The 22,076-nt window shown below is 37.5% G+C and overlaps 1 protein-coding gene and 1 long non-coding RNA gene across 4 annotated transcripts; both read right to left on the minus strand.

The window, feature by feature from the left end:
- Positions 1 to 4,134: 4,134 nt before the first annotated feature.
- LOC127501231 (uncharacterized) lies at positions 4,135 to 4,710 on the minus strand. Its single transcript, XR_007926560.1, has 3 exons — positions 4,565 to 4,710; positions 4,365 to 4,451; positions 4,135 to 4,283 (listed from the first exon to the last, which is right to left on the minus strand). It is a non-coding gene; the product is annotated as an uncharacterized LOC127501231 (long non-coding RNA).
- Positions 4,711 to 11,966: 7,256 nt separating this feature from the next.
- clk2a (CDC-like kinase 2a) lies at positions 11,967 to 22,035 on the minus strand. 3 transcript variants are annotated; one of them, XM_051871935.1, is made up of 13 exons: positions 21,877 to 22,035; positions 20,543 to 20,736; positions 19,405 to 19,672; positions 18,456 to 18,546; positions 17,387 to 17,453; positions 16,549 to 16,665; positions 15,955 to 16,121; positions 15,731 to 15,825; positions 15,458 to 15,587; positions 13,870 to 13,952; positions 13,415 to 13,494; positions 13,203 to 13,293; positions 11,967 to 12,805 (listed from the first exon to the last, which is right to left on the minus strand). In XM_051871935.1, the coding sequence occupies exons 2-13, from the start codon at positions 20,734 to 20,736 to the stop codon at positions 12,614 to 12,616; spliced, it is 1,575 nt and encodes a 524-aa protein (XP_051727895.1). In that variant the 5' UTR covers positions 21,877 to 22,035; the 3' UTR covers positions 11,967 to 12,613. The 3 variants fall into 3 exon arrangements, with proteins under 3 accessions (XP_051727895.1, XP_051727896.1, XP_051727897.1); XM_051871936.1 differs by having other exon boundaries at positions 20,543 to 20,739; positions 21,877 to 21,998; XM_051871937.1 differs by lacking the exons at positions 18,456 to 18,546; positions 20,543 to 20,736; positions 21,877 to 22,035 and having other exon boundaries at positions 19,405 to 19,636.
- Positions 22,036 to 22,076: the final 41 nt, after the last annotated feature.

The raw sequence follows: 22,076 nt of genomic DNA on the forward strand, positions 1-22,076 counted from the left end.
AATGACATTTCCTCTCTCAAGATCCATTAATGTACTAAAAACATATTTAAATCAGTTCATGTGAGTACAGTGGTTCAATATTAATATTATAAAGCGACGAGAATATTTTTGGTGCGCCAAAAAAACAAAATAACGACTTATATAGTGATGTCCGATTTCAAAACACTGCTTCAGGAAGCTTCGGAGCGTTATGAATCAGCGTGTCGAATCATGATTCGGATCGCGTGTCAAACCGCCAACCTGCTGAAATCACGTGACTTTGGCGCTCCGAACCGCTGATTCACGAGTTTACACGTACATGAAATCAAAATAAAGTAATTCGTATAGTAATTTATGCGTATTTGGCGTGCTGTCCGGGGGAGGGCTCCGAGCTCGGAATTTGGCCCGAACCCAGAGTACTCCCCCTCCTTAACTGGGATAGAAACCAGCCAAGAGTGAGGTGATGGGGTGGTGGAGGGATGCTGTGAAACTTGTCGCGGGATAGAGGTGAGAGACGGCTTTATATACCGGCTTCCTCTTGCACTGATTGGTTGATTACCTGAACGTGCGCCTCCCGAATTTTGTTAGATAAAACTTCATTTCGAGACAAAAGATTCATAACGCTCCGAAGCTTCATAAAGCAGTGTTTTGAAATCGGCCATCACTATATAAGTCGTTATTTTGTTTTTTTGGCGCACCAAAAATATTCTCGTCGCTTTACAATATTAATATTGAACCACTGTACTCACATGAACTGATTTAAATATGTTTTTAGTAGCTACATTAATGGATCTTGAGAGAGGAAATGCCATTGCTGGCTATGCAGGCCTCACTGAGCCATTGGATTTCAACAAAAATATCTTAATTTGCGTTCCGAAGATTAACGAAGGTCTTAGGGGTGTGGAACGGCATGAGGGTGAGTAATAAATGACATAATTTTCATTTTTGGGTGAACTAACCCTTTAAGTTTTATTGATTGTTTTACTGTTTAATTTGGCTGAAAATCATATAGCCTGCAGCGCTGGGGAAGATTACTTTTAAAAGTAATGTGTTACAATATTGCGTTACTCCCTAAAAAAGCAAATAACTGTGTTATTTATTTACTTGTTATGGAAAGTGATTCGTTACGTTACTTTTGCGTAACTTTTTCTCACCTGGGCTGGTCTTGCTTGTTTGTTTTTTAATAACAACAACAAAAAACAGACGTTTAATTTTTGTCAAATGTAAAGGCCCTTTCATACCAAAAGTGTAATGAGAATAAGCCACAGGATTAAAGGGTTAGTTCACCCAAAAATGACATTTCTGTCATTAATTACTAACACTCAGGTCGTTCCACACCCGTAAGAACTTCAGAACACAAATTAAGATATTTTTGATGAAATCCAAGGGGTTTTTTTTTTATCTCCCATAGAAAGCAATGGAATTACCATAATCAAGGTCCAGAAAAGTAGTAAAGACATCATTAAAATAGAAACGTGACTACAGTGGTTCAACCTTAATGTTATGAAGCGACAAGAAAACAAAACAAAAATAACGACTTTATTCAACAATTTCCTCTCTTCCCTGTCAGTCTCCTACACAGTTTACATTGAAGACACATTGCAGAGCTTCCGTGTTCTACATCGGAACGGCAACTCTGTGCCGGCTCTTGAGTCAGCATCACACGCATGCGTCGTGCTGCTCACGTGAACAGCGTCGGCAAATACTGAGCCGGCATTCCGACATAGAACACACAAAACTCTGTGCTGCGTTCACTGCATCAACTGTGTAGGAGACTGACAGGGAAGAGATGAAATTGTTGAATGAAGTTGTTATTTTTGTTTTGTTTTAAACCACTGTATTCACGTTGACTATTTTAACGATGTCTTTACTACTTCTCTGGACCTTGAATGTGGTAATTTCATTGCTTTCTATGGGAGATAAAAAACCACTCAGATTTCATCAAAAAAATATCTTAATTTGTGTTCTGAAGATGAACGAAGGTCTTGTGGGTTTGGAATGACATGATGGTAAGTAATTAATGACAGAAATTTCAGTTTTGGGTGAACTAAGGCTTTAAGGAAATGTAAATTCACTCCTGTACAGTAGAGGGCGTCGCTCAAACAAACCTTACAGCTGTGCTGCCATTTTAGATTGCAGACAAAAGTTCAATACTCTTACTTCAATAAAAAAAGAAACACAAATGTGACCCAGGACCGCAAAACCAGTCATAAGTCGCACAGGTATATTTGTAGCAATAGCCAACAATACATTGTATGGGTCAAAATTATCAGTTTTTCATTTATGCCAAAATTCATTAGGATATTAAGTAAAGATCATGTTCCATGAAGATATTTTGCAAAATTCCTACAGTAAATATATCAAAAATGTATTTTTGTGAGTGGATATGCATTGCTAAGGACTTCATTTGGACAACTTTAAAGCCGATGTTCTCAATATTTAGATTTTTTTGCACCCTCAGATTCTAGATCTGACAGGCTGTATATTTAAAATATTTCATATTTCAAATAAGTGTGAAACTGCAGGTTCCAAATGTGACAGCTTACCCCATATAGTGTGACAGCATATACTATATGGGTTACACAAAAGGTGAACTTATGGGCTGTATTTTGACTCCAGAGTGAAAAACAATGGAAATACATCTTAGTAATTGACTTAAAGTAAACTTAAAATTTACTAGAAAAAGTGTGACAACTAACCCCAGCATTGTGTGTCCAGGTTTGGTTTATTCTTGCACAGTGTCATGCAGTGGCCTATCATTGCTCATATCAGGTCTTCAGTAAATCCAGTGTCTCCTATGGTATCTTGTTTCGACAACTGTCAATCCTGTAAAGTGCAGAGTATCGTGTTCCTGAGTCCAAGCATAAGTGAGATGCTTTACCTTTGGCGAGCAAGAGAAGGATGAAGAAAATAATTAAAGACACGGCCTTTGCTGTACACAGTCTTTCTACAAACAGGTAGGGAACATGGCCAAATGTGCTGGATCATATCCTTCAATGCTCTGTACCGTGATAATGTTGTGTTGTTTATCTGTAGCCACTAATTAAATTGTCTTATACATAAACACAGCACCAGGTATTCATTATTTGACAAATACCATTTTGATCCTTGTGTTCACACACATGACCTGACAATGTTGCAAAATTCAGGTAAATAAAGAAAATGATCTGCAGAATGATAAAATGTTGATCATCTTTATTGGAAAAATGTAAGTAAAGAAACATAAGTTGTTGCATAAGTTCAGTTGTTTACCAGCAGTTAGAGTGTCAGTGCAGTTTGAGGCACCTGAGAAACAAAATGAGTTCAGTTGTTTTTTGAAGTTACTGTACATCCTCGCTGAACTTGAGCGTTCAGAAGGAAATAACAAATGAGTTACAGAAACATGGAGAAAATACATATGAATTGCACATATGAGTCTGAGAACACCAGTAAAAATTCTTCTGACTTACAATTCAAATTTATTTTCAAATTTTAGTTAAAGTGACAAAGTTAATAATGTTTAAAATATATTCAAGGGATAGTTCACCCAAAAATAAAAAATCTGTCATCATTTACTCCCCTTCAAGTAGTTCCAAACCTGTATGAGTTTATTTCTTCTGCTGAACACAAAGGAAGATATTTGGAAGAATGTCAGTAACCAAACAGATCTCGGCCCCCATTTACTACCATTGTAGGAACAATAAATACTATGGTAGTCAATGGGGGCCGAGATCTGCTTGGTTACAAACATTCTTCCAAATATCTTCCTTTGTGTTCAGCGGAACAAAGAAATTCATACAGGTTTAGAAGTAGAGCCTACTTGAGGGGGAGTACATGATGACAGAATTTTCATTTTTGGGTGAACTATCCCTTTAAATATCATTAAAAAATTAAATCCTAAAAATCGTTTTTTATTTTATTTATATTTGATAATTTAGTTAATTTTTAACTGATTTACAATGACGTCTCATGACCTATAATAATCATGATTTATCATAATCAGATTATATTCCTGAAATGCAGCATCTGCAGGTCATAATTCACCTCAGATAGTATTAGTATTATTATTACCAGCATTTTCAAGTAAATTCTTCTTGGTAACCAAGAAATAAAATGGATAAAGATAGTCAGATGTCACACCATCAGAGTCATTGAAATGTTTTCCTTCTGTGTCTTCACATGACTTTACATGGATCTGCACTTGATGATGTTACGGAGGTTTGTGCTCCACTCATGCTCAGACTGAGCCCTTGGAAGGCGCCAAAAAGAGAGTTGTCATTTTTGTTGGCGGTCTTGCTTTTTAGGTTTGCCCTCTGAACCGGTGTCTGAAAAATAAAGTAAGCCACTATATTATGCTGTTCCAGCAAATATAACTTTTAAAGTGGCGACAGACAGCGCAAACGTACCTTTGTGAGGCGGTGTGGACTCTATGATGTGTCCTCATTGCGGCTCTTTCTGCGTTCTTCTGCGCAAACTTGACTTGCCTCAATTTCCTGTTCAAACAGAGTATAAACAATTACGATTTAAATCGAGCAATAAAGATCAGCTATTTGGATTTATACGGACTATTAAAGTGTCAAATAATTTTATAAGAATATTTTTTTACCTTTCCCTGTGCAGTTCTGCCTGGTAAGTCCTTAACCAGGATGAGTCGTGTCCTGTCTGACCGTAACAGCAGGGGGCGCTCTTCCTGCGGACGCTCTTGCCTTTCCGGCTAAATCCATCCTTGTTCCCCGTCACGCAGCTGGTCAGCTGTCGGAGAGGAGCACCCAGAGATCTCTTCACCACGGCATCCATCTTATCTTAAGCTTGTTAATGAACGTGAATATCTTTGAGTCTTTATCAAACTCGGTGATACTGAAGTTCAAGAGTCAAAATTACTGATATTTCAGTAAGGAAGTGTATTCCAGGTTTTCCAGTTTCATATGACCAAGTCTAATAAATAAATGTAAGTACAGGCTGCATTAACACCTAGAAAAAAAACACATAGACCAGTCAGTTTTGTAGAAAACAACACTGCAAAATCACAAAAACATCATGGCACTATAGAAATATGTTTATAGTAAAGTGTTTATTTGCATTTTTATTCTCTGTGACATTATTGGCATTATTTATATGGAAAATTGCCTTATATGTATGATTTTAATAGGCCTACATGTTAAAATGTATTTTAAATTCACAATATATTCACAAAATTTCACAATATTACTGTATTTTAAATCAGCGTAAGAGACTTCTTTTAAAAACATTTAAAAATCTTACTGACCCCAAACCTTTGAACATATACTTGTGCAAAAATACTAATTACGCATGATAATCACTCATTCTCCTATACTTATATTATACAAATATGCATTTTATTCAGATTCCTTCCTTAGCTCAAATACACTGAACTTCTAAACAAATAATGTAATAAATAATAGCCTAAAAATACTATTATATAAATAAAACAATACAATAAACTCTTAAATTCTTCATGTAGAACACAATGGCAGAAAAACATTTAGCATAAAGGTCCAACATACCTGATTTCTGGTGAAACACTTCAGATGTACATAATTTGATCCAAGGAACCTGAGGTCCAAACTCATCTGCTAGCTTTCCAAAAGTCTTGTTGAGCTACATGTTTTTAAACCCTCCCTACATCTGTCCCCAGCTAATTCTCAAATGACGTAATTGTTTATAATCACATTAGTGATGGCGGGAGTTTCACAGCCACGTGAGAGAGAAGAAACCACTAATATGTTGCTGCTAATATCAGTTAAATCACAAATATGTGTAAGCATCAATATGATGAAGCTGACCAACTACTGGATGGCTTTCTTTAAACTTACAGAAAAATAGACTTAAAAAGAAATATCTGTTGTATGATCATTGATCTTAACAGATTAAGGGTAAGATCCTTCCTTTCAACAGATGGGAAGGTAGGAGGGAAAACAGATTGAGGAGGTTTATAGACAACGAACATGTGAATGAAGTCAGTGTTGAAAGAATGACGCAACGAAAGTCATTTTTAACATCAACAGCTGTTACACTACTCAGTTTCTAGTTCATTCACAAATTGACACTAAAGTAATTCCTTCAGTAATTCAAAATGATTCACGCTTCTTCTTAATCATTATATATATAGCCTATTTGGGCCAAGTATAACATTTTGTCCACTGCTTTACAAATTTAATCCATGAAACATTCTAGGTGAACATTATTGTTGCTGGTCATTAGGTGAGTTAAAAAGTTCACTTTTTTTGCACACTCTTTAACAAATACTGTATTAAGGTTGCATTTTGTGTATGTTATTGTCTGTTTTTCATTTGGCAATAGGTCTGAAATCACTGAATCACTATTAGATTATGTCTGAGTGATGCTTTCTAAAAAAAGCTTGTTGGCTGGTCAGAGAAAAGGTGCTTGTAAAAGAGCTTTACTGTGCTTGTCTACACACTTAGCTGTAGTCTTTAAATCTTTTGGCCATGAATGAGGAAAAGTGAGCCAATAAAAAAATTCTCTGAAACATAGACAGGCTACAGGCACAGAGTGAAGATGCGGAAAAGATTCTTTCCCTCCTGTCCTTCCTTCACATTTATTCCTTCTCCCCCACTTCCTTCCCTTTACCCATTCTTCCCTTCACTCAGTTCACTTAGAATGATTATTATAATGTTTTGTCAATGCAAGTGAATTAACAGTCATGTTTGGTATCATTTGAAATGGTGAAATGACTGGTACAGTGGTCTCATCCCCACAGAAGTAAACCAAAAGGTAATGAAAGTTTTAAGAGTTTAGAGATACGTTGACTACTGAGGGTGTGCCCTTTCCCAGGATCTCCATCAAATTCCCAATTCCCAACAAGGTGCGAACTCCCTAGGTCTATGACCCTAGTCAATGCAAATTCCAATTGTTAGTTCATGCCTGCATTTGGAGGATGTTTTGTCTTGGTCTTGGGAGTATTTTAAAAAGTCAATGAAGTGACGTGTATATCCCATACTCAGAATCTGTGCTCTGCATTTTAACCTTCAGCAGTGAGTATTAAACACACACACACACACCGTGAACAGTGGGTAACCATTTCTTGCTGCAGCGCCCAGTGAGTGATTGGGGGTTAGGTGCCTTGCTCAAGGGCACCTCAGTTGTGGGTAATGAAAGTGGAAGAGAGTGCTGTTCATTCACTCCCCCACCTACATTTCCTGCTGGTACTGAATCTCGAACCCACAACCTTTAGGTTACAAGTCCGACTCTCTAACCATGAGGCCACAACTCCCCCAAAAACAACAGGAAGACGAAGATGATCCAGAGAAAGAAATGTTGCAAATGCCTCAGGGCGATATTGTAGCCAGATCATCCCGTAATGCTGCGTGTCTTCCAGACGTTTTGTATTGTCTTTGAATCCATTATGTAATTGGCATGATACATTTACCTGACTAATAATAAATTGTATTAATTCTAGTAGATTACGTTGTATCCATTGTTACCATAAATCTGCGTTCAGGTTACTAAAGTCCAGTTTTGAGTGGAGCATAGGGCACGCCAACTGAGATTTTAGAGCTCCCGCTAACACTTGGCACTGGTTCAAGTGTACTTAGACTATAAAGGCTTAAAGGGGAATTTCGGTTTAGGACAACAAAATGTTGATCGACCAACCTAAATAGGGTGAGCCTTACCTCTGTTTAATGTAATGTTACTCTAGCATACACGTGTACATGGGAAACCATGGCATGACCAAGCCAAATCTACCATCAGAGAAAGTAATAGTGGTCATGATCTCTGACTAGACTAGAGATAGTGTTGCTTTATTCAAGTGTATACAGATCTATAGGGACCCAACAAAATACTTTTAGAGAGAGCAAGCAGAGCAGCCAACTAAATTATGTCTGTCTAGTGACCAAGACTGGCGAGTTTGGGACTGTGGGATCTGCGTAAAAGACGCTGGTATCCCAATGAACGAGTACAGTAAGAGTAAAGAGTATTATCAAACTCTTAATAATCAAATGTTGAGATAAATTATTACATAAATGGCCAATAATCAATTGACGCTCTAACATAAAATTCAAGGTTGTGATAGTCAGGTTAAGTTGGCATTAAATTACTTCACGCACCGAAAAGACAGAATGGATAGAAAACCTTCAGCCACACAATTGGATACCATCATTGGGACGATTGAGTGGACATCACGGTTTTTAGTACTAATTGCCTAAAAACATTGCATGTTATGTGTCCAGAATATATACACTGTTAGGAAAAAAAAAGTTCAGTGGGATTTCTTTCTTGGTTTCTTGACTCAAAAAGGTTTCTTGACTCAAAAATTAGGAGAGTTGTCTTAACCCTTGTGCGTCCTTATGGACATTTTTGTCTTTTTCATTTTTTTTGTGTGATCATTTTGCCTGTGTTAATGCCAACTGCAAACATTTTGTGTCTATTTTTACTGGAATTTCACCCCATTTCCTTTAATAAATCTATTTTACACTAGGTGCACAAAATAATTACACTCAGGACCTTAAGGACAAAGATGTCCCCATTGAAACGCATTAAAACTGCAATCTTTAATCCCAGGGCTATTTAACTAAAAACATGCAGTCTTTGTTAATATGCTTTCATTCTGTTGGCAAGGCTTTAAAATTAAAATTTGTATTATCACCAGATGGTGCCATTTTCTCAGAGCAAATACTCGCTTTATTCCTGTTTTCTGCTTCTGCATATTAAAGAGCCAATTGGATAAATTATGCAGCTATAATTGTGTGGGTGTGTTGGTATGGATGTCAGGGTGTGGCTTGTATGTTTGTAATAAAAAATTGTGTGTGCGTGTAATATTTGAGAGAGAAAAACTCTTATCACAAATCCAACTGCTGTGTGTACCAGCAGAGCTTTGTATCTAATCGGGAAAATTTGGTACTGCGCCCAAACAAAATCTTTTTGAGATATCAACCTCAAATTTGGAACACAACTTGTTTAGATTTATGGCTTTGATTTTCTAGCAGTTTTTGAGTTCAACATGTTTTATTAAATATATATTTTATATAAAATAACTTCTGCCAATATCTGCCAAGGGTCTTCTTTAAAATGAGACCAAACTTAAGTCTGTGTTCCCAAACTTCAAATTTTTATGAGTTTTTTGACACGGACATTTTTGTCCTCTAAGGACCTCAGAGTAACTTTTTTTAATTGACGCACAAGGGTTAAATGATTGCATAATACTTTAAAGTTTAACAGGTAATTTCAATTGTTTACAAGCTGTTTATTTTATAAAATTGAATAAAAATGATCCCATGATGGGAACACCTAAAAGGTTCTATATGTGAATTGCCTGACAGTGTCGTGAAAATGCCTTTTAGTCAAGAAGTTCCAGATGCCAAAAATTAGACAAACAACAATGCCGAGACGCCACCTGACCATCTAACAATTACACTCGTAACTCTCATTTTCATACTGTTTTTGACCAATGACCTTATGTGTTTGCCACCTTTTCTCATCTTCAGACATTCTGCCCAAAAACACAGTTTTTTAGCCGTTGGGTAATTTCTAACTATTTTAATTAACACATCTACAGTTTTCAAATCTTTTAGCTTCTCCCTAATAGTGGCATGGCCTGTTTTGGAACATTTATCTTATGTTGAAGGCCAAAGAAAAGATTACTATTATGCAACTGTAAGTTCAGCTAGGGTGAGACCTACAGTGTTATTTTGCAGGCTTGTTACCCATATCTTGAAGGCCAAAAGAGCAGCTTACTATCTTACTGCAAGTTTAGCTAAAGGGAGACATACAGTGTAAATCACAGAGGCCATTCATATATTCTGCAAATATATTCAAAATGTCTAATAAAGAATACTACAACAGAACACTTTTAAAGTTCTATATAGAACCTTTTCACATGTGTGTAGAACTACTACATACTTAATTCAGTTGAACAGAGATGTAAAATTGAAAGAGTGAAGGCTCTAAGGACTAGGCAGCTAAAATATTACATATTCCAAATATTATTCTTAAAAATTAAGGCATTCTGGTTAAGAACATACAGTGGGTATGGAAAGTATTCAGACCCCCTTAAATTTTTCACTCTTTGTTATATTGCAGCCATTTGCTAAAATCATTTAAGTTCATTTTTTTTCCTCATTAATGTACACACAGCACCCCATATTGACAGAAAAACACAGAATTGTTGACATTTTTGCAGATTTATTAAAAAAGAAAAACTGAAATATCACATGGTCCTAAGTATTCAGACCCTTTGCTGTGACTCATATATTTAACTCAGGTGCTGTCCATTTCTTCTGATCATCATTGAGATGGTTCTACACCTTCATTTGAGTCCAGCTGTGTTTGATTATACTGATTGGACTTGATTAGGAAAGCCACACACCTGTCTATATAAGACCTTACAGCTCACAGTGCATGTCAGAGCAAATGAGAATCATGAGGTCAAAGGAACTGCCTGAAGAGCTCAGAGACAGAATTGTGGCAAGGCACAGATCTGGCCAAGGTTACAAAAAAGTTTCTGCTGCACTTAAGGTTCCTAAGAGCACAGTGGCCTCCATAATCCTTAAATGGAAGACGTTTGGGACGACCAGAACCCTTCCTAGAGCTGGCCGTCCGGCCAAACTGAGCTATCGGGGGAGAAGAGCCTTGGTGAGAGAGGTAAAGAAGAACCCAAAGATCACTGTGGCTGAGCTCCAGAGATGCAGTCGGGAGATGGGAGAAAGTTGTAGAAAGTCAACCATCACTGCAGCCCTCCACCAGTCGGGGCTTTATGGCAGAGTGGCCCGACGGAAGCCTCTCCTCAGTGCAAGACACATGAAAGCCCGCATGGAGTTTGCTAAGATGGTGAGAAATAAGATTCTCTGGTCTGATGAGACCAAGATAGAACTTTTTGGCCTTAATTCTAAGCGGTATGTGTGGAGAAAACCAGGCACTGCTCATCACCTGTCCAATACAGTCCCAACAGTGAAGCATGGTGGTGGCAGCATCATGCTGTGGGGGTGTTTTTCAGCTGCAGGGACAGGACGACTGGTTGCAATCGAGGGAAAGATGAATGCGGCCAAGTACAGGGATATCCTGGACGAAAACCTTCTCCAGAGTGCTCAGGACCTCAGACTGGGCCGAAGGTTTACCTTCCAACAAGACAATGACCCTAAGCACACAGCTAAAATAACGAAGGAGTGGCTTCACAACAACTCTGTGACTGTTCTTGAATGGCCCAGCCAGAGCCCTGACTTAAACCCAATTGAGCATCTCTGGAGAGACCTAAAAATGGCTGTCCACCAACGTTTACCATCCATCCTGACAGAACTGGAGAGGATCTGCAAGGAGGAATGGCAGAGGATCCCCAAATCCAGGTGTGAAAAACTTGTTGCATCTTTCCCAAAAAGACTCATGGCTGTATTAGATCAATAGGGTGCTTCTACTAAATACTGAGCAAAGGGTCTGAATACTTACTGAAATATCACATGGTCCTTTTTCTTTTTTAATAAATCTGCAAAAATGTCAACAATTCTGTGTTTTTCTGTCAATATGGGGTGCTGTGTGTACATCAATGAGGAAAAAAATGAACTTAAATGATTTTAGCAAATGGCTGCAATATAACAGAGTGAAATTTAAGAGGGTCTGAATACTTTCCGTACCCACTGTATGTTAGTCTTAAAGTTAAATGTATGCCTTAAATCCATTTAAAATAAAATATTGCATGGGGAAAAAAATGTTAAGATTTAAAACTTGAACTTCAAAGTATTTCTGTGAGATGTGATTATTGAAGACCACAGAAGGCTGTAATTTCTGTTTTCTGTCTTTCCTTAGCTGTAAAGGATGATTATGGCAGAAGCCAATTTTTTTTATAGCATTAAACTCAGATTAATGCACTGCACTAATGCCCAATTAAGTGCCAAACGCTTAATTCATATCAGCATAGAATATCATATGCACACATACAGTCGATATAGAAATGACTTGACGAGAATTTTTTGATTGTAAAAACATTTTGCCTGAAAAGCCACTGTGAAAACATTCACAGCAAGCAAACAGACAGGCTCTTTATTCTATAGTCACAACATGTTTATTCATATTTACACATTTATAGTCAAATCCATACAAACACACAAAAGGAGACATCCGGTTAACTAAATAAATACTGTAAACATGTTGAGGGACACAATCACCAGAACACTGCTGCTCTGTTACTTGGTTTAAATTGAACTGAATACAAACAGTGTCGCAATGCATTTGCGATTATTAGCTAAGGGCTAAAATGCACAAAACGTATTTGCCCGATAAATAATTATATTGTAACAGTGATGCTTGTTTGTCAGTTATTTTCCAAAATGGAGTGTTACATTAATGCTTTTTTCCCACCACTTATGGCTGTCCACAAAAACCATTAGCCACAATTGGCTGGAAGAACTGAACTTGGGAGGGTATATTAACTCAACAACCCTCCAAAAGCCCAATCAAGCATCTTTTAGATGTCCCAAGTTCCTCACATTCTCCTGCTGCGCATGGAGCGGTTCTCACATTATGGGAAGATGATCGAGAAATCATGTGCTGTGCACCTGCTTCATTAGGTTCTCTTGCACTATAAAACTTTAATCAATGTCAGTTCAGCTCCACAACTCTCTTGGCATGCGAGTCCTCGAGTTTTTTTGGCGTAAGACAGACATTTGGTTGAAAATGAATATCATTGTCACCGACTGATGTCACGGTTTCCCTCCCAGCTCTTGCCGGCGTTCTGGTCAGCGCTGCTGATAGTGCTCTGAAAGAAAGGATGCCTCAGGGCCGCAGCAAGAGTGAGACGCTTCGTCGGCTCATACTCCAGCATGGCCTCGATCAGATCGAACAGCTGATGATGCTCTTCAGCTTCAGATAGAAGATATCTCTGTGAGAGAGAGAGGATGAAGATTATTGTATTGTACATTAACATATGGCTGGCCACATTCACATAAACATTCAAAAACACATTTATATCCACTATTCCCGACTATATTCACTTTGAAGGCAAACTCTCATTTAAATGTCTGAAATGTGGGAAAAAAAAAAAAAAAAAAAAAAAAACATGTAGAATTACAAGGATAAATTAAAAATGTTACAAAATGATAGAACGTGTCATAACTCTTAAAAATATAAATAACTTAAAAATAAAAAGTAGTTTTTACAGTATTTTTTAATCAAATAAATGCAGCCTTGGCTTTTGACTAGAATTTAAAAGAAAAAAATATTATATTATATTATATTATATATTATATTATACACACACACACCAGTCTGTTACTTACCCGTAAAGGTTTGCAGTTTTCTCTGACATATCTTCCTGCTGAAGAGTTCTCGTCCCAGTCCAGGCGTCCACGATAAAAGTATTTCTGTTTCCTGTGCCGTGAAGAAATAATCATTTTAATTGCATAACACCCTGCACATACAAGCATGATTGACGTGGAAACTATACTTTGAAGACTTGAGAAAATCCCAGTTAAGAGTGTCAAAAATGTACCTAGTCTTGCGAATCATTCGGGAAGGAACAGGGCCCAAAATTCTCTCCATCATGGCTAAATGCTCCCGATTATCATGAGTCTAAAAATCAGATTAAAAAAGAAAGAACAAAATTAGTATGCATGAACATTACTTAGTTGATAAACATATTAGACTGTTTAGCAACACATTTTTGCCACGTTTTACAATGCAGGTATAACATATGTTCCTATACAGTGAGCTGTGTGTGTGTGCGCATGAGAAAGAGAGAGAGCATTAGTGAGCTCATCTGAGGTCAAAGAGTGAACGGCAGGTGTTTGGCTTCAGTGTGCATGCTTGGACACCTGTGACCCTTTGGTCAGATTCTACTTGACCTTAAGCTGCTTAGTGAATATAAACAAGAGTGGCTGTGTAGACCTGCTGTCATGACTCAGAAAAGTGGTACGAAAAAGGAAGTAGCGGAGTTGGATTTTGTACCTGGAAGAGTGTAAAGCCGAGGTAGTACTCGAAGAGGATGCAGCCTATACTCCACACGTCACACGGCTGACTCCAGCCTAATTCTGCAAGGCAAAACAATTTGGTACACTGTTTTGAGCTATAGGCCCTGTTTCCACCTAGTATTGAGAGGTATTTTGGTGCGATGATGCTAAATACAAGTGTAAACGGGGTCTAAAATGTTTTGAGCTTGTCCACTTACGACCACTTCCAGAAGTAGTCAAAAACGATAGGATTGCTTTCATAGTGTAAACACTCACGTGGTCGAATGTTTTTGAACAGACACAAAAGACCGCCTACTGACCTAACGCGTGAACATGGGAAATGCGCCAGTAAAGACAAGACTTAAAAATGGACATAAGAGACGGAATAAACACCAGGTGTAAACGGGTATGTGTCTGCCTTATCTACTTGTGATCCGATCGACCCAAACGCATCTTAATACCAGGTGTAAACAGGGCCATAAAGTCATCTGGTGGTGACATCATGTTACTGCATCATAACCTTGCAGGACACTGTACAGTATATTCAGTCAGAAGCACATGTGCAAACCATTTAGGTCAGTGGTTCTCAACCAGGGGGCCTCAAGATGACTTAACATTTAAAATAAGACAAAACAAACATGAAGCTAAACAACTAAAAATCAAGATTCTTTCTTATTATTTTGTTATTGTTATATTGAATACACATTTCTAGTTATGCCAAGAATACTACTATTCATAAGTTACAATTTAAGAAATTAATTTTTATTCAGCGAGGATCAAAATTGACAGTAAAGACATTTATAAAGTTACAAAAGATTACTATTTCAAATAAATACTGCTCTTTTGAACTTTCTATTCATCAAACAATCACGAAAAATGTATACAGTTATATACTATACTAAATACTAATATTAATACTATACTGTATACTAAATATTAAGCAGCACAACTGTTTTCAACATTGATAAGAAATGTTTCATAAGCACCAAATCAGCATATTAGAATGATTTCTGAAGGATCATGTGGCACTGAAAACAAGTAATGAAGCTGAAAATTCAGCTTTGCCTCCACAGGAATAAATTACAAAAACAAAAATATTAAAATGGAAATGAGTTTTTACATTTTAATAATATTTCACAATATTACCGTTCTCACTGTATTTTGATCAAATCAATGCAGCCTTGGTGAGCATAAGAGACTTTCTAAATAATTTAAAAGTCTAACTTTGAACAGTAGTGCACATATAAATAACAGCCCATTTTCTCATTTATATTAACAGCAAAGCAACACGCAGAGCATTTCATAACAGATTAAGGTTGGGTATCAGCTTTCATGGCAACCAATCTTACGTTGGACGATTCCCTGCAGTCTGCTGAATGAAGTCACTGACTCTAATTAAATTCCTTGTGGTGGAAAGGAAGAAGCTAATCTGCTGTGTTGCTGCAGCGATTAATCCCATCTAGTCCTGTGCCTTAACTAGTCTCGCTTCATGCTAATAACAAGAGTTATTATAGTTCAAATTCAGGATAATGTGTACTGCTAAAATACACGCTGTTTGGTCAGTCACAAGGCATGATTGCCCTTACCTAGAATAACTTCAGGTGCTCTGTAATGCCTGGTAGAAACGATGGTGCTGTGGTGCTCGTGGTCAAATGTAGCACTACCAAAATCCACCACCCTCACTGCTGTGCTCTTCACAGTACGTTCGTCTCGCTTCTACCTCAGAGAGAAAAAGGGTCAATTAATATGCATTTCCTTTAGTGGACAACTAATGGGTTTTCCAATAGCTGATGCTGATATGTTAATGTACACAAAAAATATTGGTTTAGTTAAAAGCTTATGACAAACTCTTTTATCACCTTCTCCACATTGTATGTGATTGTGAAGTCAGAGTTGACAAAGAGAATGTTCTCTGGTTTCAGATCTGTGTGGGTCAGTTTGTTTTCATGCAAAACTGCAGAGGAGGAGAAACAGACCACAATACTATGAACTGCAGAACTGGCCCTTTAATACAGGGCAAATGGAGACCAACCTTTGCATAATTTGTGAAAAAACATTGATCCTTACTTGAATGTTTACTTACATTTGACAGCCAGGCAGATCTGGTAGGCCATATGACGCACTTGGCTGATGGAGTAGGGCAGGTAATTGTTTTCTTTGAGGAAATCAAAAGTACTGAGAGCCAAGAGCTCAAAACTGATACACATATGGCCATGATAGTCGAACCAGTCAAACATCTGCACACACAGACTAAAAATCGAAAAAAAGAGACAGGTAGACAAGTTAAAAAGTGGAATTTTGTAAGCAAGTTATCAATTTAGTTGTCTTTGGTCTATTTTTAAATTTGCACCTAGATGCTTTAAGTACTTCATATACAATTCCTCAAAAATTGTGCTAATTTTGTAAATCGTGCTAATTTATGGGGCAGTTGTGGCCTAATGGTTAGAAAGTCAGACTGGTAACCCGAAGGTTGTGGGTTTGATTCTCAATTCCGGCAGGAAATGACTGAGTTGCGCTTGAGCAAGACTCCTAACCCCCAATCGCTGTGTGTTCACAGTGTGCACTGACTTGAATGGGTTAAATGCAGAGGACAAATTCTGTGTATGGGTTACCATACTTGGCCTTCACATGTAACTTTCACTTTCATTTTCATTTAAAGATTCTGCTGCCAACTCACTTCTTATTCTCAGGATCCTTTTCATTGATTCTTTCCAGGACGTTGATCTCCAGCCGGGCAGCCTCTTTGTACTTTTCCACATTTTTGATGATCTTCAGAGCGACATGTGCTCCACCCCTTAACCAAGCAGAAGAGCATTAGTTTAAACATTGCAGTGTTCACTTATCTGTCAGATAGCTCTCTAACTGAATACATGTATTCAACCCTGCAAACAAAGGAATTAACTACATGTATGGTCTACCCAGCGAGTACAGCCATTTTAACCAAGGCTTCCGGTGTCAGCCACAAAAACAGCTGCTTGATATTGCAAACTGGTATTCGTTATATTATTTTAGCTTATTATCATTAGCAAACACACTGGTTTGTACAGCAAATAGTTTTACAATTTACTGCACTTTGTTATTGCTCTAGTTATTTACCTATAGTGGCTAATGAATCTGAAGTCTCTGAATATGAAGTCTCTGAATATGAATTCACAAGAAATACCTTACTTCTGCATTGAAAAATGCAAAAGTAAGGTATAATATTGATGGACAATATTTAGATTTCTTGTATGTTGTAGGGTGACAAGTAAAACATAAATTGCAAAAATGCTGATTATAGATCAATAAAAGCCCTAAACCACTGGTGAGAGCTGGGATCATCCTTATTTCTCTGAATATTTTCTTACAGGACACATAAACTTATAAGCCCTTGGCTATTCTTGCTGCCTGTAATAATGGTACATTGCATATTTTTCAGCCCAACAACTAGACAAAGAAACGCATCTTATTTGAAATTCACACCATGTTGGTTCTGTAATAAAGCAGCTGATTGGTCGCTAAGCGACGACGCTCACCTGCGATGATCAATACATTGCATCACCCTCCCGAAGGTGCCCTCGCCCAAAGTGCTGACAATCTCATCTAAGAGACAAATAGAGGGAAAAAGACGTAGAGAAAAGGGGAGGGGAGATGTAAAGAGCTTAATTAGACAGCGCATTTAAAGAGAAATCCTAAACAAGTTTCCTAGAATCACATTTTTAATGTTAACTGTGACTATCTATTCAGGTTAACCTAAAAAAATAAAAAATAAAAAATAATAATAATAATAATAATAATAATAATAATAATAATAATAAGAAGAAGAAGAATAAAAAAAATAAAAATAATACGACAAGCGACACTCTCGATGACAGGAATAAAGTAAACATGTTTGAAAAAAAAAAAAAAACGCATGTTTTTTCAACAACAAAAATAGTCTGCATTTGTTTAAAAAAAAAAAAAAAAAAAAAAAAAAAAAACACGTTACGAAAAATAGACTTTACGTAGGTCCGACGCAGAAGGACCGCTAATAGATAAAAAGTTGAACAGGGATTTTAAAACAACAGGACTGCTTTACGCTAATTCGAAAACTAAAACGACTATTTACTATGAAAAATGACATGCATAGCACCTATGGAAATATTTGCATGTCACAGAGCAATCAAATCTTTAAATCGAAATGATTGACAGTATACGATGTAGGGGTAATGTGAATAACCTTGGGACATTAATAATAATAATAATAATAATAATAATAATAATAATAATAATATGGGACATTATGAAGACTGGAAAAAGCTAAATCTGGGAACCTGGCAGTCAGGAATTAAAAAGGATCATAATATTTCTACACAGCAATACAAACACCCCATCCCCACTGAAAAGAATAAAAAAAAAGGAGCTACTAAAGACATGTTCGACATGCCTTCCCCCTTGCCTGTTTCGGCAAAAGGGGAGAACATTCTATGGCAGCATCATCATCACCACCAACATCATGATCATGACCTCCTGCCCTCCCCTGTGTGTGTCTGCTGTGTGCTGGTACTGATAGGGAGAAAGGTTACGATATAGGAGTAGAGGAGTAGTAGTAGTGGCAGTGTGTACATCTCTCTTGCAGGACGTCGCCACTCCGACAGATCAGGTGACCCTCCTCGTCGTCCCTCACACACAGTGCCCGTGTCCCGCTGTCACTCCGCTGCTTCGGCCCCGGCCAGGGTCACAGGTCAGAGGTCACGCCACGACCGCAGAGGGAGGAGGGGAGGTGGGCGGAGCGGGGAGAGTGGAGGGGGGCAGCCGTAGCCACGGCGACGAAGATGAGCAGTGTTGTAGTTGTTGTAGGTAGATTTGGTGGTCATGGGGCGAATCGTATGACACCACGTGAGGAGATATATATAACGATAGGGATATAGTGCAAGGGATCAAGTCAAAGATAACATTTTACCCCTCCCTTCTTGCTTGCTTTCAAACTCCCCCTCATCCCTCTGCCTAGCAACCCTGACAAAAAGTCACAAAAAGCAACCTGCATCAACATTTACTCATAGAAGAGCACATGAGTGAAGGCATTGCTAATTCACAACATGACAAAAGAAACAGGTTGCTCTACTGAGAGACTGGAAATAAAATTAAAGAGCTGAAATTATGGAGCAACTTTGCATGTTTTCATAAAACAAACTGTGAAAGTTATATAGGCGTGTAGATAGAGCAAGAAAAAGAATGGATGAGAGTTATGAGATATTACAGAGGCTTTCCCAACAAACACATTTACTACTTATATTTACATTAATGTCTACTGTATTGAGTCTCACTATAATGTTACAGTTGGGCCAATTCGATTATTAACACTGAAAGCCAAGACTTAGACTAATCACTATTAAAAAAGACAAAATGTCAACAAAAAGAAGAACATAAAACAAAAGAGTTCATACTTACCAAATCCTGGGGCTGTGGAAAAGAAAAGCATTATGGAGAAAGAGAGACAGGAGCGTGTAGAGGTAGAGAGGGAAGAAGGGATTTGGGGGAGGGAAAGAGCAGGCTCGGGTATTGAAGTACTCACCGAGGAGGATGGGCTATAGGACCTGGTTCTACGCCGCCTTCGTTTGTGCTTACGCCTGCTGCCTTTCCTCCGGTACGAGTCCTCGCGGTCCCGATCACGACCCCGTCGGAAGTCGTAGCTGGGCGAGGCGTCGCGGGAGTAGTAGTTGCTCGGCGTCCTGTGTTCCCTGTCGCGATCCCGGTCCCGTTCCCGGCTGTGGTCCAGGCGCCGATGGCTCTCGCCGTAGTGTCTGTCGTATGGCCTGCGATCTGAAGAGCGGTTGTCGTAGCTGGGAAGTGTGATATACCATAGAATCACTTACAGAAATAATGATTCTTCCAAATTACCATTGCTTACTTCCTAGTATTTAATTAATATTCATTAAGATATTATAATAAAATATTAGAGCTGACACCAAAATGAATGAAGACTACCATGTCATCAGAGGTTTTAACATTTAAGTGCCCCTAAAGTAAACGGTCTGAAAAGTTTAAGATCAAAGTGCACGACAAATAAAGTTACTGTCTCCTAAAAGAAAGAACTGATTCTCAACTGCTGATAAGAATCATCAGCAATTCCAGTCTTATGTCCTGTTACATACCTACATAATAATGTAACAAATTTGCATAATGCCAGCCCTATGGCTTAAAATAATAAAATTCTAAATAATAAATATAAAATTAAAAAATGTATTTTTTTTTTTTTTTTACATATCACCCAGCCTTACAGACACTGTGAGAAAAGAGGAAATGCTGCAATGTATATTAGAAGAAAACTAAAGTGTTTAAAAGTCAATATTGAACATTACATACAAACTGAGGAAATTCAAACTTCAGAAATGATTCATGTGCAATCCAAAAAGAAAAGAGGCCAAGGAACTATTGACTTTATTCATATTAAGTTTCTAGTACTAAATGCAATAAACTTAATATACATTATGAGATATAATTGATCATACACTGTAGGCTGCACTATTGTGATTGTGGGGGTGATTGTGATTTAAAAAAAAGCTTCAGGTTTGCTGTGGTTGTTTGTAGAGCTGTGATTATATATTGACATCATTATAAATGAAAATATTGCTATTGTAATATTTTACTGAATAAAAAAAAATAATAATAATAAAATTAAAAAAATACTCATGCAATGAAAACGATCATACCTCCTGGATCGGGCATAGCCGGCATCCTGCCTGTGTCCTCTCCCTCTCCTCTCACGTTCACTGCTGGAGGAGAATGTCGGCGAACGACGATGCCGAGGTTTTCTTCCTCGCTCTCTGTCTCTGTCCCTATACCGATCTTGGTAGCTGCTGTGGCTGGCCCTCTCCGAGGACGGGTACCGTCTGGAGTGTGGCATCTGCTTAAGATACATCATCAAATTTATTAAGATAAACAAGAGAAATAAAATGTAAGACTTCACAAAACTTGACTTTTAGTCTTATTACCGCCATAAAGGAACAAGCCAAATGGCTGCCCATATGTTGGCATCCTAAAGAGGCAGGTCTAGAACGGGTGTTAAAAACATTTGGAGAACAAACAGAACAATTTTACCATAAGGAAGTCTGAGATTTTAATTTAAATTTTAAAACATTGCCACATTATTTTCTTTTGTATGGTTGACACATATGTCGTACAAACCATTCAGGTCTGCGTGGAAAACAAGCTTAAATTTTTTTAATATTTTTCATCAAGGATAGGACAGGGTGGGTGTGTGTGTGTATATATACATACATACATACATACATACACACACACACACACACACACACATTTATATATATATATATATATATATATATATATATATATATATATATATATATATATATATACACACATAGGGGTATTTTGCATAAAATATATTTAAAGTAAAATTGATTTAGAGTTAAGAAAAAAAAAATTATTTAAATAACATGTAAATGTATTAGAGAGTATTTATAATCTGAAAAGTAAATATTTAAAATACATTCTTGGAGAAATTCTGCCCCAAACTATATCAAGAGCCAGTTATTCAAGCCAACTTCTATATTTAGCAGAGAAACCGCAGACCAAAACTATAACAAATATGGAAATATTCAATAACTCGAAATTAACTCTATTATAGTGATAAATGTGACCAGATGTACAGATGTTTATTATGCATTATAACAAGAAAAACAACATTTCTGCAGAAACGAATACATAGCTCACCAACTAGCTAAAGTTGTTGTTGCTTTGAACCCTAGTTTCTTTTGCAGTATAACGTCAAGGACGTCATATATTAATCGTCCCTACTGTCTAACTAAAATTCGTGCGGCAAGGTCGATACATGACATGGTGTCGCAACGTTTGAAAACGGAAGATAAATATTATCTTTTTTCTCGCTGACTTGCTGCTCTGCGCGTCGACGGCCATTTTGAGATCTTCTAATCTCCATTTCTCAAATGCTCGTTCTTGGGGGTTTCGGCTGAGAAAGGGGCAAAAAGTAACAGAGAGTAAAATAATGTTTTGTAATCACCGTTTTAGCAGCCAGCCCTGTCCGTTTATCCCAAAGAAAATCCGTGTTGACGCTTCGGCTACAAATTTCTCACTCAAAACAGTGAAGAAAAAAAAACTACTTCCGGTCCCTCCTCCCAGAGCTGCGTCTTTATACGCGCGCGTGCCATTTGCACGTTCAACGTGAACAGTGCGCTATTTATTCCATAATGATAATCCACA

The sequence above is a fragment of the Ctenopharyngodon idella genome, chromosome 19 (genome assembly GCF_019924925.1).
Source record: "Ctenopharyngodon idella isolate HZGC_01 chromosome 19, HZGC01, whole genome shotgun sequence".
NCBI lineage: Eukaryota > Metazoa > Chordata > Actinopteri > Cypriniformes > Xenocyprididae > Ctenopharyngodon > Ctenopharyngodon idella.